This window comes from Nuphar pumila, chromosome 2, assembly GCF_984573655.1.
Source record: "Nuphar pumila chromosome 2, dmNupPumi1.hap1.1, whole genome shotgun sequence".
NCBI lineage: Eukaryota > Viridiplantae > Streptophyta > Magnoliopsida > Nymphaeales > Nymphaeaceae > Nuphar > Nuphar pumila.
In genome coordinates this window covers 44,682,042-44,698,494 of record NC_143250.1, presented here as the reverse complement: position 1 = coordinate 44,698,494, position 16,453 = coordinate 44,682,042, and the positions used below count along the sequence as shown (strand labels likewise).

Genomic DNA, 16,453 nt, shown 5'->3' with positions numbered 1-16,453 from the left:
GAAGGAGTCATGTTTCCTTGGGCCGACTCCTGATCGCTTCGGCCAACATATTAAGGGAATCCATTACAAATCCCCTTTGCTCTGATCAGTCGTCGGTCGAATCCCCACTCAAACTCCGCACCATCCTTGAAAATAACCATAAGGTACAAGTCAAAATGCACCAAACTTGATAGAAAAAGCATAATACTTTATAATTCTTAAGTCATTACAGGTGTATCTAATACAAAATTCCAACGATGCGGGTGCACAAGCCAAAAAAAAAAGATTTATCTGCAATGGAGTTCGCAGACTCCTATATAAAAAGAGAATAGGCACTAACTCCCTCTAGGGATGGCTAGTGAATTGCCGAAGGTACTCCCTCTTATCACTTGTGTGCCTAAACCTGCGCTGAGGGGTGAAAGGGGGTAGCTCATCGTAGCGAGTCTCTTCTCTATAAAGCGGTGTTGAAGGTGTGTACTCTGGTGAGCCTGAGCCGCTCATAGTCGAATCTGAAATGTTTATTGAGGAATCAACAACATGTATTGGGGATACGGGGCCCTCAGGAGCCACTGGGGGCAGTGGCTGCTCGACGACCGCTAGAGGTAGATCTGGCATATTCAGGTCTGGGATGGCAGTTTCTGTAGAATCCTGAGCGGCAAAAGCCTCATCATTTTCAGCCTTGAGGAGATAAGAATCTAGGGTGTGCCCCAAATCGCCACAGAAGACACACTCCACTTGGACCTCTAGAGGATCGTCTCCTCCCGACTCTTCTGGCGTAGCATGTCGATTTATTCAAACATGCGAAGGTATACACACATCTGTCCTGACATATATTGAAGACCAAGTTGCTGCCAACGGTATCTGAAAGTTCAATGGTAGTGGAATGCCCAACTCGTCTGTAAAGGTCGGTGGGGGTGGGCGGTTAGCCCAGTAACCCTCCCAGGACATCCTATGTCCTCCCCTTTCTATGAAGAGGCCCTTGCCCCTAACTGAATGGGCACGCATCCTACGTGCACCCCTGTCATGACAACCACTTAGACTAGTTGACAGGTCCATCAAACAAAAGCACTAACAAAACAAAAACAACACTTTAGTTTACCGCATTAAATACTTAAGGATAACATAGGTCTACTTACAGTGCGATGGAATGCTCGAAGGTCAAGGCTCAACCCTTCTTGTCTTGGCTCTGATACCAAAAGTTGTAACGCCCCAAAAATTCAACTTGAAATAAAGAAACATTTAGTTAAATTCTTTCGAAATTCAGAGTTTGTAAAGCGAAAACTTTTAACAATAATAGATTTTCTTTTAAAAAGGAACAAGTCGATTCTTCTGAGCACGTTAGCACAAAATCCCAACAGAACCTTTTCTAACCAAAACAGGTAGTGAACAAAAGGTAGATGTTTTTTATAACCAGTTTAGCTTTTACAAGATTTGGGGTCTTCCTCCACTGGAAGAAAAAGTACAAAACCCAAAATGAGCAGCCAGGACACTATCAAGGAGGGTGAGGCATTGATCATGTTGCACCATGCCACCGACTGTAAAGAGAGCCTACTCGTCACCTGCACCCATAAAATGGGTCAGTCTTGCAAATAACTGGTTGGTGTGCAAAAGAACAGAAAGAACAACAACTAATATAACGCATGCTTATAATTGTGCAATCATATGAATCAATAATGAAATTGATTCCACAGGCAAAGAACAAGTACTAGCGACAAGCAATTGTAACAAAATTAATTATAAGCAGTTATAACCAAGCTAATCGTACAGTTACCACAAAACCAACCATGCATATCATTAACTATCATAAGTAGTAAAGCAAAGCAGGTAATCAAGCTCAAAAGCGAATTAACTATCCTATCTCTACCAAAGTGTAAGTCTAACATTGGTTTGAGTCAATCATATTTTTGTCTTGATTATTAGCTGGCCATTGTGGGTACGCACAAGGCACGAAACGTAGAAACAACCGAGATCGATTCGGGGGTCTATTATGTCATGTATTTTATGCTGCCCTGAATGACTAACTGAGTCCGCTCCTAAGGGGACCGCCAGTGACTAAGAGAGTAAGTCCCCAAAGTCATACAAGGCCTATGGATGCATCCAACTTCTGCAGAAGTGCCAGGCCACTACCACCTAGGATAATTTTGGTAGCCCCTATCCCCTAACTCCGACAACTAGGAAAACTGAGTCATTTGCTCGTAATAGCCATGAATGACATGTTCATCGGAGTTTTTGTACCATTCATCCTCTCTCTTGATGAACCATCTCGAACGAGTGCGACAATGATTTCTTTAACCATCGCCCCGTTCTACATGTTCTGGTCTATTAGACCCACTCGAGCATCTTGCCTATAAAGGCGCTTAATTACCAATTTTGAGAATTCCAACAATTGTGTCATATTGCACACCATGAGGTTTAACAACCTCTCATGCTACACATCGTAATATCACATAATGTCACTACCAAAGGACGTGATTACGATGATAGGAACGGGTTACTCAAAATCACCCAAAATAAGTCAAATCATTTAAGCATTTTCGAGAGAAAATAGAGTCCTGATAAGGTACGTTTTCTAGAGACCAAAGAGTTAGTACCCAATTTTGTATTGCCTAAAAAGGCGTGAACCTTGGTATGCATGCACTTGCCTCTTGCGAGGTTTTATCCTGTAAGAAAATCATAAGAAGCAAAATCTTCACATCTTGAGTGGCCAAAGTCCAAAAGTAGCCAACATAAAGATTGAAATAGCAATATCCAATGAACGAAATATATACAACAATAATTAAGAGCATGTGCGTAAATGTAAGCAATTAAGACAGAAACAAAGCCTAGGTGCATAAAGCGCAGGGCAAACAGAAAGGAAAGTGCAGAAAAGCAAATAGCCAAGGGGCATAAAGCGTGGGGCAACCAGAAAAGAAAGTGCAGAAAAGCAAATAGCCATGGCGCATAAAGCACGAAGCAAACAGAAAGGAAAGTGCAGAAAAGCAAATAGCCATGGCACATAAAGCATAGAGCAAACAGAAAGGGAAGTGCAGAAAAGCAAATAACGATGGTGCATAAAACGCGGGGCAAACAGAAAGAAAAGTGCAGAAAAGCAAATAGTCATGGCGCATAAAGCATAGGGCAAACAGAAAGAAAAGTGCAGAAAATCAAAGAGGACAAGTATCGTGAAACTGCGCCCTTGAGTTAAAAGACATCAAATGAAAAGACGGAAATTAAAAGCCTAGGCACATAAAACGTGGTGGCAACAGAAAGAAAGTGCAGAAAAAATAAAGGAGAATAAGGATTGCGGTCCTTGACTTAAAAGACATATATATATATAATTGTTCTTTGCTTTAGTTATCTTCCTTTATTTTAGTTATGTTCATTCATGGTCCTTTTCATGCAACTTTCCCCTACCTTGAGGGGTTGCGTATTCTCGTACGCTTGCGAGCATAGGTATGAACGTGCTCAGGCCACGGGGCACAAGAAGGCTCTGTCGTGCAACCTGAAAGTGCAAAGATATTAGTATGCCAGATCAAAACACAAGACGGGTCCGATAAGACCTGCAGTGCTACCGGACCCCGATGCGAGGGTAGGAAGGGAGCCCAACTCCCTACAGAAAATCAGCAGAGGCAGCAAAGCAAAGAGCCTATATATATATATATATATATATATATATATATATATATATATATATATATATATATATATATATATATATATATATATATAATTGTTCTTTACTTTAGTTATCTTCCTTTATTTTAGTTATGTTCATTCATGGTCCTTTTCATGCAACTTTCCCCTACCTTGAGGGGTTGCGTATTCTCGTACGCTTGCGAGCATAGGTATGAACGTGCTCAGGCCAGGGGCACGAGAGGGCTCTGTCGTGCAACCTGAAAGTGCAAAGATATTAGTATGCCAGATCAAAACACAAGACGGGTCCGATAAGACCTGCAGTGGTACCGGACCCCGATGCGAGGGTAGGAAGGGAGCCCAACTCCCTACAGAAAATCAGCAGAGGCAGCAAAGCAAAGAGCCTGGGGGTTCCCTGCCTACTGAAACAGCAAAGGCCTCCTGCCAGGGCCTTGCTGACAGCAGACTATGAGTCAAGGCAGAGGCAGAGAGCCATGTTGCCTCCCAACCCAAACGGCAGAGAGGGCTAGGCGGTCATCCCCCACCAACTCTGTAGATGGCACAGAGGCGACGGCTCTGCCTCCTGCAAGGAGAGCAAAGACAGGGGCTCGGCCTCTGTCTGCCAGGCAAAACTGAAAGCAAGAAAGAAAGAAGGGGAAGAGGGGCCCGATCTCTCTTCCACCTGAGCAGAAAATAGGGAGGGGCTCGACCCTCCCTTCCTTGCGACAAGGGAAAACAGGGAAGGCTTAGCCCTTCCCTCGCAAGGATAGGGCGACAGGGAGGGTCCCAGCCCTCCCACTGCGCCCACAAAGGTGAAATGATAGACAGGCAGGGGGGTGAAACCCGCCCCCTGCCGGTCAAAAGAAAACACAGTGGCAGGGGGCGAAGCCCCCTGCTGGCCAAAGAAAAAGGACACGGGCAGAGGGCTCTGCCCTGCCCTGCCTGACGAAAAGAATCACGACAGAGGGAGGAGCCCCCTGCCAACTGGAGAAAAACACAGGCAGGGGCTTCACCCTCCCTACCTGAATATGAGAAAAGATAGCGGCAGGGGGGCGGATCCCCCTGCCGACTGAAGGAAACAAGGGTAGGGGTCCAATCCCCATGCCTTAAAGAAACAGTAGCAAGGGGCAGAGCCCCCTGCCAGGCGATCATGAACAAAGGCAGGGGCTCCGCCCCCTGCCAACCGAGCCAAAAGAAAGGTAGGGGCTCCGCCCCCTGCGGACCCGACGAAAAGAGAGGCAGGGGAGGTAGTGTTCCCCCCTCCTACCAAAGACGACGATAGAGGGCTCTGCCCCCTGTCGTCCGAACAAACAAAGAGACAGGGGGTAGAGTCCCTCTGCCGACATGAGACAACGGTAGGGGCTCTGCCCCCTGCCAGTCGAACGACGTCGAGAAGAAAAAGAGAGACGGGGGGCAGGATCCCCCCCGCTGACAAGAGACAATGGCAGGGGCTCCGCCCCTGCCGACCGAACAACGAGGAAAGGAAGGGAGAGAGAGAAGGTTACCTGTGGAGAAGGTCAACATTGACGGCTCTGGCAGTCACCGAAAAACGCAGAAGAAAAGAGAGCTCGCCAATGTAGGAGGAGCAGGTGGAGCATCATCGGGGGGTCGTAGAGGAAAAAGGGGGAGATGGTGGCGATGGAAGGGGGCCGGCGGCAACACGAAAGAGGAAGGAGACGGGAGGCTGTTGGCGCGGTCGTCGATGGTCGTCGGTCGCAGCAGTGAAGAGGGAGAAGATGGTAGTGCTCGAAGGGGGTGGCCGGCGGCTTCGATCGTCGGCGTCTGCTCGAAGGATGGGAGGCACCGGGAGGCTGTGCGGAGAGAGAAAGGGGCGAGGGCTTTTTCCCTTCGCAGAAAGTCCTGCATCTTTTTAAGACGCGCCGGGTCTGAGTCAGGCTCGGATCCGGGTCTGGCTCGGGCTCGGATCCGTGCTCATCTCAATCGGACCGACAACGGCACGTGTCCGACACGTGCCTGGCATGTGTCTGACACGATTTTTTTTTTAGTGGACTTTACAATTAGAGAGAGGCCTCATTTGTGAGATCAGCCTTTATAACCTCTTCTGAACCCATAGGACGAAATGTTCTAATGGTACTTGTAAGATGGTTGTGTTTAGATGTGCTTACTCAATATGTAATATTTATTCTTTACACCTACAGTCGACAACAAAAATGACGCGACCAGTCTATTGCTCAAGGTTATCTTATTTCTTTGGCAGCTAATCAGGTTGCACATGTGAACTGTGGAAACTGCCAAATGTTGCTGATGTATCAATATGGAGCACGGTCTGTGAAATGTGCAGTTTGCAGCTTTGTGACTTCAATTGGGTTCAGTGTGCTTGGAAAATGCAACTTACCTTTATTTCCTGCTATTATCATCAAATACTTCGAAGTCAATGAATGGATTTATGTTCCCTGTAATCAGTAATGGGTAGTTTCTATTTGAGGGGAGAAATGGTTATTGGACATGCAGATGCCAATGCCTAGCATCTGTACATAGGGTTGCCATCAGCATCCCGTATTACTATGATGGGCATTATTTGTGTGCAGATATTTTCATTTCTTTTACATGTCTTCTATTTCATCTAGATAGATAGGAATCACCTTAATTAAAAATGCCAGGATGTCCATGAACTCTTGCTTTAAAACACAGCTTTATTTTGACTTGTTCTATAGAGATTAGGATTCTCATGCTTTAAGATATGAAAAATAGTCATGGATGTAACAAAAAAATGAAACTCTGGTTTTCCTTTCTGGTTGATGCTATCTTTCTATTCATCAAAGCTAATAGGAAAGTCTTCAGATATCAAACCAAAGATAACTAATATCAAAATAGATTGACATAAGAGCCATAGCTGAACCTTGTGACAATATCTACCATAAATTCTGCGTCTCTGGCTGCTTATTTAGAAGTCAAGAAAAATAACAGATTCCTGTGATGGACAACGTACTGCTAGAAGTGATTGTGCTGTCTTTGAGAATTAAACTACTAAAATATAATCATTATGTCATTTGGATGTTTTTTTCTGCTCTAGTCCGTATATTTTACCCATCAGCTGATCACAGGTGAAGCAATGATCTTTGTGAACTTTCACGTAATATAACTTTTAAATAATATTATCTTAGCTTTGGTTATCAGAACATCTTTTTATATAGAGATAAATTGATAATTTTAAGTTTTTAACATCTCTCCTTTCTTATTTTTCATTGGGTCTTGTGCATGCAGGCTTCCCCAGGCACAGAACAGAAAGTTTAGCAGCAGAAAATACAATTTGGTAGAACATTTGGTTCTAGAAATGGCTGTCCCTTCTTTACTTTTGGCTATAAAAATGAATAATTGACTTCCTGAGCATGCTCGATCATCTGAGACGCTGATAACCGGCTCCATTGTCAATATAATGAAGTTGGTAGGATGTATAGCTAAGACAATACCTGTCATCGGACATAAATGAGGAAAACACAGAAGAATTGTCCTGACAAAGTGAGAAAAGGCCACCTATTCTGGCTTATTAAGATCAAATCTGGCACTGGTTTAATTATCTTCAAGAGCTTCCAAGTATGTCAAGATTGCTATAGCATCATTAAGTTTGTTTCAAATGTTTACAATCAAGAAATCATCATTGCAGTTCAAAATCAGATCAACAATTTCAGAGTGGGGTCTATTCCTGAAAGGACTATTAGTGAAAATCGAAATGAAGCACTTATTTTTCTGCAAGTTAAACAGATCAAAGGCAGATGTAAGGTATTACATTAGACCAATTTTTCTAAGCAACCTATTCCAAAAAAAGTTTCATCTGAGCCACAACAGAGTTACATTAATTATTGACTTGTCACCATAACAAGTCATTTGCCAAATATCTGGTGATGGTAACACACTTATTCATATTATGTAACAGAATTGGCCAGTTGAACCAGTATCACAATGCCTAAGGCAACAGGAGGAATGCAAGATCATCACTAACATGCTTAGAGTTTTGATCCAGCAGAGATGGTAGCTCTAGGCCTAGAATAAAACTCCAGCTCTTTCCATTCTTCATCATCAACTTTTGAGAAATAGTCATTCACAATCTTTTCTCTTACTAATTCCAATTTTGACGGATGCCACTGCACATCAGATTAAAGAAAAAAGAAAACACAACCACCAGCCAACTCAGAGTTTCAAATGTTGTAGACTGACATTACCACTAGGGTTTTAGAAGCATGGGCCCAACTCAGAAAAACAGCATTTGCATTTCACACTTTGTTTCAACTTTCAATTTTGTCCAAGTTTGAAGAGTTGCTATGCTAGTGGGTCATCAATCCAGACCGAGGCTGAGTCAGGCTCAGATTCCTGAACCTCTGTCTGGTCCTTGGATTGTTGAATGCAAGGAAGTACATTAACAAATTAAAATTAAAATAACTAAGACCACACCTTGGGATTCTTGTCTTTGTCAACAAGTATAGCCCTGCAACCCTGAATAAGATAAAAGTACTTTGTTCAGAGTTCTAAGATACAGGGGGATGGAATTGGAAAAGCATGTTATAAATACACGTAACCCACCTCAACAAAATCACTGCTGTGTTCTTTTCGCAATATGTGACAAACCGTTCTGTATTCACGACTCAGGCACTGATCAATGCTTTCCAGCCTTCCTTCTCGGATCTGGTGCATAAATGGCATAATTAAAATGATGGAACAGGAAAACCAATTTCTGTCAATGAACTTGCTTCTCAAACGAGGGAACCCACAAGAATATTTCCAACAATTTGAAGATAACAAATACTGATTCTTTTTCCTTGTAAATTGCAAGGCTTCAAAAAGAAAGTAGAAGGCAAAAACTGCAGGATGACCTAACAGGATTGTTAGGTTGCACTATCATAATTGAGGGGTCTCGAGTTCCAATCCCAACAGGGTTTTCCTCCTGCTTGATTATCAAAAAGAAAAACTATTTTTTTATAAATAAGAACTAGGAATTTCCCATATCAGAATAATGAGATGCATGATTCAGCAAATGTGACAGTACAACTATAAAGCTTTATAAACAAAAATTAGTGGCTCATACTTCATACTCTCAGCAAAATGTGCCAAGAATGACCTACTAGTATGAGCAGAAGCAGCTTAGTACTTAGGAGGTGGAAACAAGCCACATTAGTGTGACAGCATTAAGTTCTAAACAAAAACTATGGCTCATGTTCCAACGTCACACTAAAATGTGCCAAGGGTGATCAAGCAGCCTGCACATACCAAGCTTAAGGGATGGAAAGTGAACAACAAAGTATCGCCACAAAACGTCACAACACAAGAATAAAATATTAAAATAAAAATTAATAGGAATTTCACATCACCATAAAAATGTACCAAGGAAGACCTACCAGCATGAACAGAATAAATAGCTCCTCACAAGAAGGCACAACCATGCAAAATTACAGCTAAAAGCTACTGTTGAAACCAGTTTAATCGTGTTTTTTCCTTTACAACATTCTCAATGTCATTAAGTAATGTGAGGGAGAAGTTTTCCCAATCTGAAGTTGCAAGTGGCACTAAGATGAGGTCTGTGCAACCTGCCTAGTTTACATATTCAATAGTCAAAGCTGCTATTGGTACGTAACAGCAAACTAATGCCTAACAATGTGAAAAACAAAACCACATATTATACTAGACAGATCTTTTAGCCAGTTAGACATGGATTCAATCAAGAGTAAAGACTATATGGAATTAATCATGAAAGAAAATACTCGATTAAACTCTTAAGCTACCCAGACATGGAAGAATAGACTAAGGACATAAGAGAACTAAGATAATTTATCGAATTTGCAACTGTCTTCCAACCTGAAAACACCAATATTTAATCCTAAACACCAAAAATCTCCTGAATTTTCTAATATTATCCTTACTACAGCCCAAAATACCTTTAATCAGTATCCAATAGTAAGTCTCTAAAAAGAAGCTGCAAAACCTTCCTAAAGTGAACTCAAATATTATAATGCAAACATATGCCACACAGATATGAGTGTTAGTAGGTGCCATGACATGAGTATGGCTGGTATCACAGTTGCTTTTCAAAAGAAGAGTATGAGGGTGTGGCTGGTACAGCATGAGTATGGCTGGTATAACATGATTGTTTTTCAAAAGAAGAGCATAAAGGTGCTGCAAAAGAACCACTTTAAGGGTTGAAAAGAATGCATACCGATCGCAAGGAAATTTTAAGACTCAAGGGTGATGCGTTTTCCAATGACTGAATTGTAGCAGAAAGCCACCCATCTACTCCATTTGAAGTCTCCCACTCCTACAATAGCAATAATATGTGCTTAAGAAACAGAGTTACAGGTAAGCATATAGGAGAAGCATAGTGAAATGAGTCTCACTACTAAACCAATGAAGTTCCCCACATATTTAATTTGTTTTAGCATGTACTCACAAGGGCAGATATGATTTCTTCCACTGTTCTTTTTGAAAAACACCTATTGATGGTATCCAGTCTGTAACCACATAAAACTATGTCAGCTAGAATCATGTGAAGTCCAGAGTAGGATAAATGCAGTATTCAGAACAGCTTGATTAAGTGACGATAGCACATGCGTGCTTTGCACTCATCTAAACAATTAAACACAGTAGATTCATCCTCATGATAAACCCCAAGAAATTCATCACAGATACAAAAAACAGAACACCTGTTCTTTTTAAGAAATTTTGTATCAGAAAAAGTATAAAGGTGTTGTACACCACACAAAAATGCACTCCTATGCGAAAAAAATAGGCAACAAAGGAGTGCAGTAAAGAATGCAATGCATCAAGTAAGAAGAAATGCACATGTTCTCTTTGGAGTCGAAAGCCAGTATGTCTTTTATGCATTTTTTCTGACAACCATAATGACTTCACAGAATGTATTACTAAATCAAGAGTCATAACATGTGCCATATAAGTTTTAGACTGTCATCATGAGCCACAAGAATTGGCACTCTAAGCTTGCAGTACATGTTGAGAAACTCTGTTTTGATGTCACATAATATGATACACTGTCGTATTTGATTTTATATGATATGATAATATGTCCTCTTGAAAAATGTTATATTATGACTGAATATGTTTTGCCATAAATCTAACGAGTATTTGATGCAAGGATATCTCACCCAAAAAGGATGGAGACTTTCTGTTCAAGTACAACTAGTGCAATCATACTCCTTGAAGAAAAAACTTGATGAGCCATGCATTCCTAAAGTTCAACTGAAGAAATCGGCTACCTCAAGATGAAGATTTTTTTCTTCTTTAGAGTCATATGTAACAGAACCTTCAGGAACATGCATATTGCATATTACATACTCATTCATAAAACCTATATCATAAAAGTATACGATAGTTTCAAAAAGCTCCTTTTTGAAAACTAATAATTGTACCTCCTTACAACCATTTATGAAAAAGGTATTTTTGACATGATTTCAAAATGTAATAATTGTACCTTACATCATATACAAGACAACATGAAAAGAAATGTAGGAAAAAGACAAAACATAAAATCGGCTACATATAGAAAAACAAATATAATATGTTTTGAAAAGACTCTAGTTACCTTCTTTAAAGAAATGTTTTTAAATATGGGAAAAAAACAAAAACATGAAATCGGCTACATAAAGAAAACAAATATAATATGTTTTGAAAAGACTCTAGTTACCTTCTTTAAAGAAATAATTTTAAAATATGGGTAAAAGACAAAACATGAAAATCGGCTACACAAAGAAAACAAATATAAATTATTTTGATAAAGACTCTAGTTACCTTTTTACAAACCCATAGAATGTCGACTTACTTGAAGTCATCATTCTCTTTGTACAAGCATTAAATACCTCCTGTAAGAAATCCTTGTTAATATCCTTCTCAAGAATGTCGACTTTCTTGTAGTCCTCATTCTCTCTAAAGACTTTGAAAAACACAACATAAAGAAAACACTTGACATGACTATGTACAAATAAATATCTCAAAGCACTCATTGTACTTACACTCATTTAAGGTAAAGAAGTACTTATGTACCTCAAATCATTAATTAGAATAAAGACAAAACTACAAATCTAACGTTCAATGTACTATTGTAAGAAATAGACTTTTTACATAAAATATGAATTACCTAAAATATTACAACGACTAAGTGTATCCTATATTTTACTTTTATGGAAAAAGGGATTCTCGAATTTCTCTAAAAGATGTTTTTGAAATGACATAACATTTCACATTTCAAAAAGGCTACGATTTCAAAATGTAACGACTACTTTTTTAAGCTATATAAACACACTCAAATAAACTATTCAACAAGAGGAATGGAATAGATGTGTGACCTTACAACGAGAAAAATTCTATTCATTATTTGAAAAGAGAGCCTTGAAAAAGAAAAGAAAGAAAAGAGAAAGAGTCAAGTATAGCTCTTTGACAAAGAGTATCTTCTGAGTGACAAACAGAACATTCTGAGAATCCTTCATTCGTGCATTCATATCATTCTGAAGGTTCTATAGGAAGTATTGTAACTTTTTGTTATTCATTGTATTCCTTCTTTGCTGAAAGAAGTAGACCTCTGAGAAAGAGGGTGTTGTCCTTCTCTGTTGAGAGAAGAAGACCTCTGTGGAAGAAGGTGTGCCCCTTCTCTGTTGAGAGAAGAAGACCTCTGAGAAAGAGGGTGTTGTACTATTTATCCGGTGACTCGGATGTTATAGTGGAAAGCTCAAGTGGTTTGCTTGGGGACTGGATGTAGGTCTGGGTATTGACCGAACCAGTATAAACTCTGTGTTTTATGTGTTGTGCTTTATTGCCTGATTATTTTATTTTATCGATCTTAATCATATTTTACTATTCACCCCCCCCTCTAGTGGAATTTCATTTGGTATCAGAGCAGGTTTGCTGGTTTCGACATAACAAGTCTTCCAGCACAAATGACATCTACCTCTTATGCTCGTGATATTGAAGGTCAACACGCATCTCGTCCTCCTTTCTTCAATGGCTCCAACTATGGATACTGAAAGTGCAGAATGACTATATTTCTCAAATCCATAGATTTTGCTGTATGGAAAATTGTTGAGCATCCATACACATCTCCATCCGCAGACTATAACTTATGGTCTGATGAAGAAAAGAAAATGGCAAACCTAAATGCAAAGGCTATGAATGCCTTATATTGTGCCATTGATCAGAACGAATTCAATAGAATATCTATATGTGAATCTGCATATGACATTTGGCATTCTTTGGAGGTTATTCATGAAGTAACCAACAAAGTAAAAGAAGCCAAAATATCATCTCTTGTTAGAAAATATGAGTTGTTCAAAATGAACAAAGATGAACCCATCACAGAGATGTTTACCAGATTCACCAACATCACCAACGATCTGAAATCTCTGGGTGTAACATATTCTCAGACAGAAAAGGTGAAGAAAATCTTGAGATCTCTCACAACTGATTGGGAGAAGAAGACTACAGCTATTGAAGAAGCTCAAGATTTATCTAAGCTTACTTTGGACGACTTAATAGGCAATCTTATGGCCTATGAAGTCCACATGAAAGAAAGAAGGGAAGAAGAGCAACCAATAAAGAAAACTCTAGCTTTCCCAGCTCTATCTGAGAATGAAGACTCAGATAAAGAATCCGAAATTGCGCTACTTACCAAAAAATTCCAGCGCTTCATGAATCTGCTAGAACTATGGTGTGGCCTCAAAATTATTGGGCAGAAGATTCGAATCCTTCAGGAATCTGCTAGAACTATGCTCCAACACAATGGTGTAGTAGAAAGAAAGAATAGAACCCTTCAGGAATCTGCTAGAACTATGCTCCAACACAATAATCTTGCTAAATCTTTTTGGGCAGAAGCTGTTAATACTGCATGCTACATAACAAATAGAGTTCTCATTAGACCCTTATTAAATAAAACTCCATATGAACTATTCTATGACAGAACTCCAAGAATAGACTATTTCAAAGTCTTTGGTTGTAAATGCTTTATCCTAAACACAAAAGATAGCCTAGATAAATTTGATGCTAAATCTATTGAAGGCATATTTTTAGGATATTCAAGTCATAGTAAAACATACAGGGTTTTTAATAAGCATTCTAAGTCTATTGAAGAATCTATGCATGTTAGTTTCTGTGAATCTATTGATCAATCTGTTCATAAGCAAACTAACGATGATGATGTTGAAAGTACAGATTTATTTTTAGATAACACAGCTAAGTCTAATGAAGATGATCATCAAAGAACATTTGTCGATATCAAAGATCATCCTCAAAAGCAGATTTTGGGAGAACTGACAAAGGGGGTTCAAACTAGAGCTCAGTTAGAACGAATTGCAAATATGGCATTCATTTCTCAACTTGAACCAAAGAAGATTGATGAAGCCATCATCGATGAGTTCTGGATGCTAGCCATGACTGAAGAACTGAATCAATTCCAAAGGAATGAAGTTTGGGATCTTGTACCAAGACCAAAGGATCATCCGATCATTGGGACAAGATGGATCTTCAGAAAGAAGCTAGATGAAACAGGTAATGTTATAAGAAACAAGGCCAGACTAGTAGCTCAAGGATACAACCAGGAGGAAGGTATTGATTTTGATGAAACATTTGCTCCTGTTGCTAGACTTGAATCTATTAGAATGTTTTTAGCATATGCAAGCTATATGGATTTCAAATTATATCAAATGGATGTTAAAAGTGCTTTTCTAAATGGATTTATAAATAAAGAAGTTTATGTAAAACAACCTCCAGAATTTGAAAATGAACAATATCCTGATCATGTTTTCAAACTCAAACGTGCTTTGTATGGTTTAAAACAAGCACCTCGTGCTTGGTATGATAGACTTAAAACCTTTCTGTTAAAAACTGGTTTTTCTGTAGGCAAAGCAGACTCTACATTATTTGTTAAAATAGTGAATAATCATACCCTAATTGTTCAAATATATGTAGACGATATCATCTTTGGATCTTCTAACAACACTCTTTGTGAAGAATTTTCTAAGTCCATGCAGAAAGAATTTGAAATGAGTATGATGGGAGAACTCACCTACCTTCTTGGGCTGCATATTAAGCAAACCAAGGATGGAGTTTTCATCAATCAATCTAAGTATGCTCGTGAACTTCTGAAGAGGTTCAACATGAACTCAACTGCTTCAAAATCTACTCCTATGAGCACTACTACTGTTTTGGACAAAGATGAAGATGGTAAGTTTGTTGATACAAAGGTATACCGAGGTATGATAGGATCACTTCTATATTTAACGGCTAGCCGTCCAGATATTATGTTCAGTGTTTGCTTGTGTGCTAGATTTCAGTCAAATCCAAAAGAATCACATCTTAAAGCTGTAAAAAGAATAATGAGATATTTAAAAGACACAGTTGATTTTGGATTATTCTATTCAAAATCCTCTACATTTGATCTAATCTCATACAGCGATGCTGACTTTGCTGGAAGTAAATCTGATAGAAAAAGCACAAGTGGAACATGTCATATGCTAGGGCACTCACTTGTATCATGGTTCAGTAAGAAACAAAATTGTGTATCCTTATCAACTACTGAAGCCGAATATATTGCTGCTAGCCTAGCCTGTACACAAGTTATCTGGATTAAACAAACCTTAAAAGATTTTGGTTTAAATTTTGAAAATACAACTATCTTCTGTGATAATACTAGTGCTATAAACTTATCTAAAAATCCTATTCTACACTCACGAACTAAGCACATTCAAATAAGACATCACTTCTTAAGAGAACAAGTCTTAAACAACATTATTAAACTCGAATTTATACCCACTAATCAACAGTTAGCATACATATTCACTAAACCATTAAAACATGAAGACTTCACACATATTAGAAGAGAACTAGGAATATGCAAACTAAGTGACTTATAAATTAATCACACTTATTAAGATTATTGCTTTTGATAAAATCTTATTTTAAAAGGTTTTTTTTCGATTTTTTGTGTTTGTTTTACTATTCAAAGTCAAACTATGTTTTCATATTTTCGCATACTCTCAATACTCATAGAAACGCATTCATCATGACACATTCTTTATGTCTTTCAACTTGTCATCTTTCAAGTACACTCTCATAATGACTTCTTGTCCTATCTCCTTTTACGCATATCCATAAGAACCATTTACTTTAAGTAAAAAGCTATCATGACTTGGATCACATCACTCATTTCATTACACCTTTTATATCCTTTGTCTTTTTGTGACAACCTCTCATACGATAAGCTAGCCGACCTCCAAACATGATTCCTCATAATTTTGATTATTATTCTTAATTAATTATATTCATTTGATTATTATTCTTAATTATGAACCATTTATATTAAGTAAAAAGCTATCATGACCTTGTATCAATATACTTTTCTAAAATCTTAAAACCTCTTATAAAAATTCAAAGTGATTATTATCTTTGTATCACCTTTTAAGTGGTTATATTTCAAGTAAACTTTTACTATATCATCGGTTATTTCATAGCTTAAGTATAATCTATTATCATCCTGACACATCCTTTATGAAATTTTAAACTCTCCTTTTTCGACAACTTATCCTCCATTGTTTTTAGTACTACTAGTACCACCCTTTTTATTTCCTCTTTCTCTTTTTATCTCATATGAAGTGACTTTCCATCCGTGACCATGACTCTCTCATATATTTTATATCCCTCTTAAATCGAGATTCATGTGAACGAGATCAGGAAATCTCAACTCAGAAGCTTGGAGTAAGTCGGATGAGCCAGAGAATGCCATTGCAAGAGCACAAAGAAAACGAGCAAGAGAGAAGATCTTGGAACGAGTAAGGGTTTGTAAGAGAATAGAGAAAATTGTGGGAATGAGATATGAATCAATCTAATAAATAGAAGAAGAGAAATAATGGTGATA

General features: G+C 38.7%; 1 protein-coding gene and 1 long non-coding RNA gene across 3 annotated transcripts in view; one reads left to right on the top strand and one right to left on the bottom strand.

Moving 5' to 3' along the window:
* Positions 1–7,159, top strand: part of LOC149845371 (uncharacterized) — a 39,955-nt gene extending 32,796 nt beyond the window's left edge. The window contains exon 3 of the long non-coding RNA XR_016430436.1: positions 6,817–7,159. This is a non-coding gene — a long non-coding RNA (uncharacterized LOC149845371). The remainder of the gene's footprint in view (positions 1–6,816) is intronic.
* A 337-nt stretch (positions 7,160–7,496) lies between these two features.
* The window catches only part of LOC149845370 (3-hydroxyisobutyryl-CoA hydrolase 1-like), a 33,057-nt gene continuing 24,100 nt past the window's right edge, over positions 7,497–16,453 (bottom strand). For both annotated transcript variants that reach the window (XM_089997596.1, XM_089997595.1), the window contains 5 exons: positions 9,989–10,049; positions 9,758–9,856; positions 8,131–8,232; positions 8,002–8,043; positions 7,497–7,694 (listed from right to left, as the gene is read on the bottom strand). In XM_089997596.1, the coding sequence (XP_089853722.1) occupies positions 7,557–7,694; positions 8,002–8,043; positions 8,131–8,232; positions 9,758–9,856; positions 9,989–10,049 (442 nt within the window). In that variant the 3' untranslated portion in view covers positions 7,497–7,556. The remainder of the gene's footprint in view (positions 7,695–8,001; positions 8,044–8,130; positions 8,233–9,757; positions 9,857–9,988; positions 10,050–16,453) is intronic.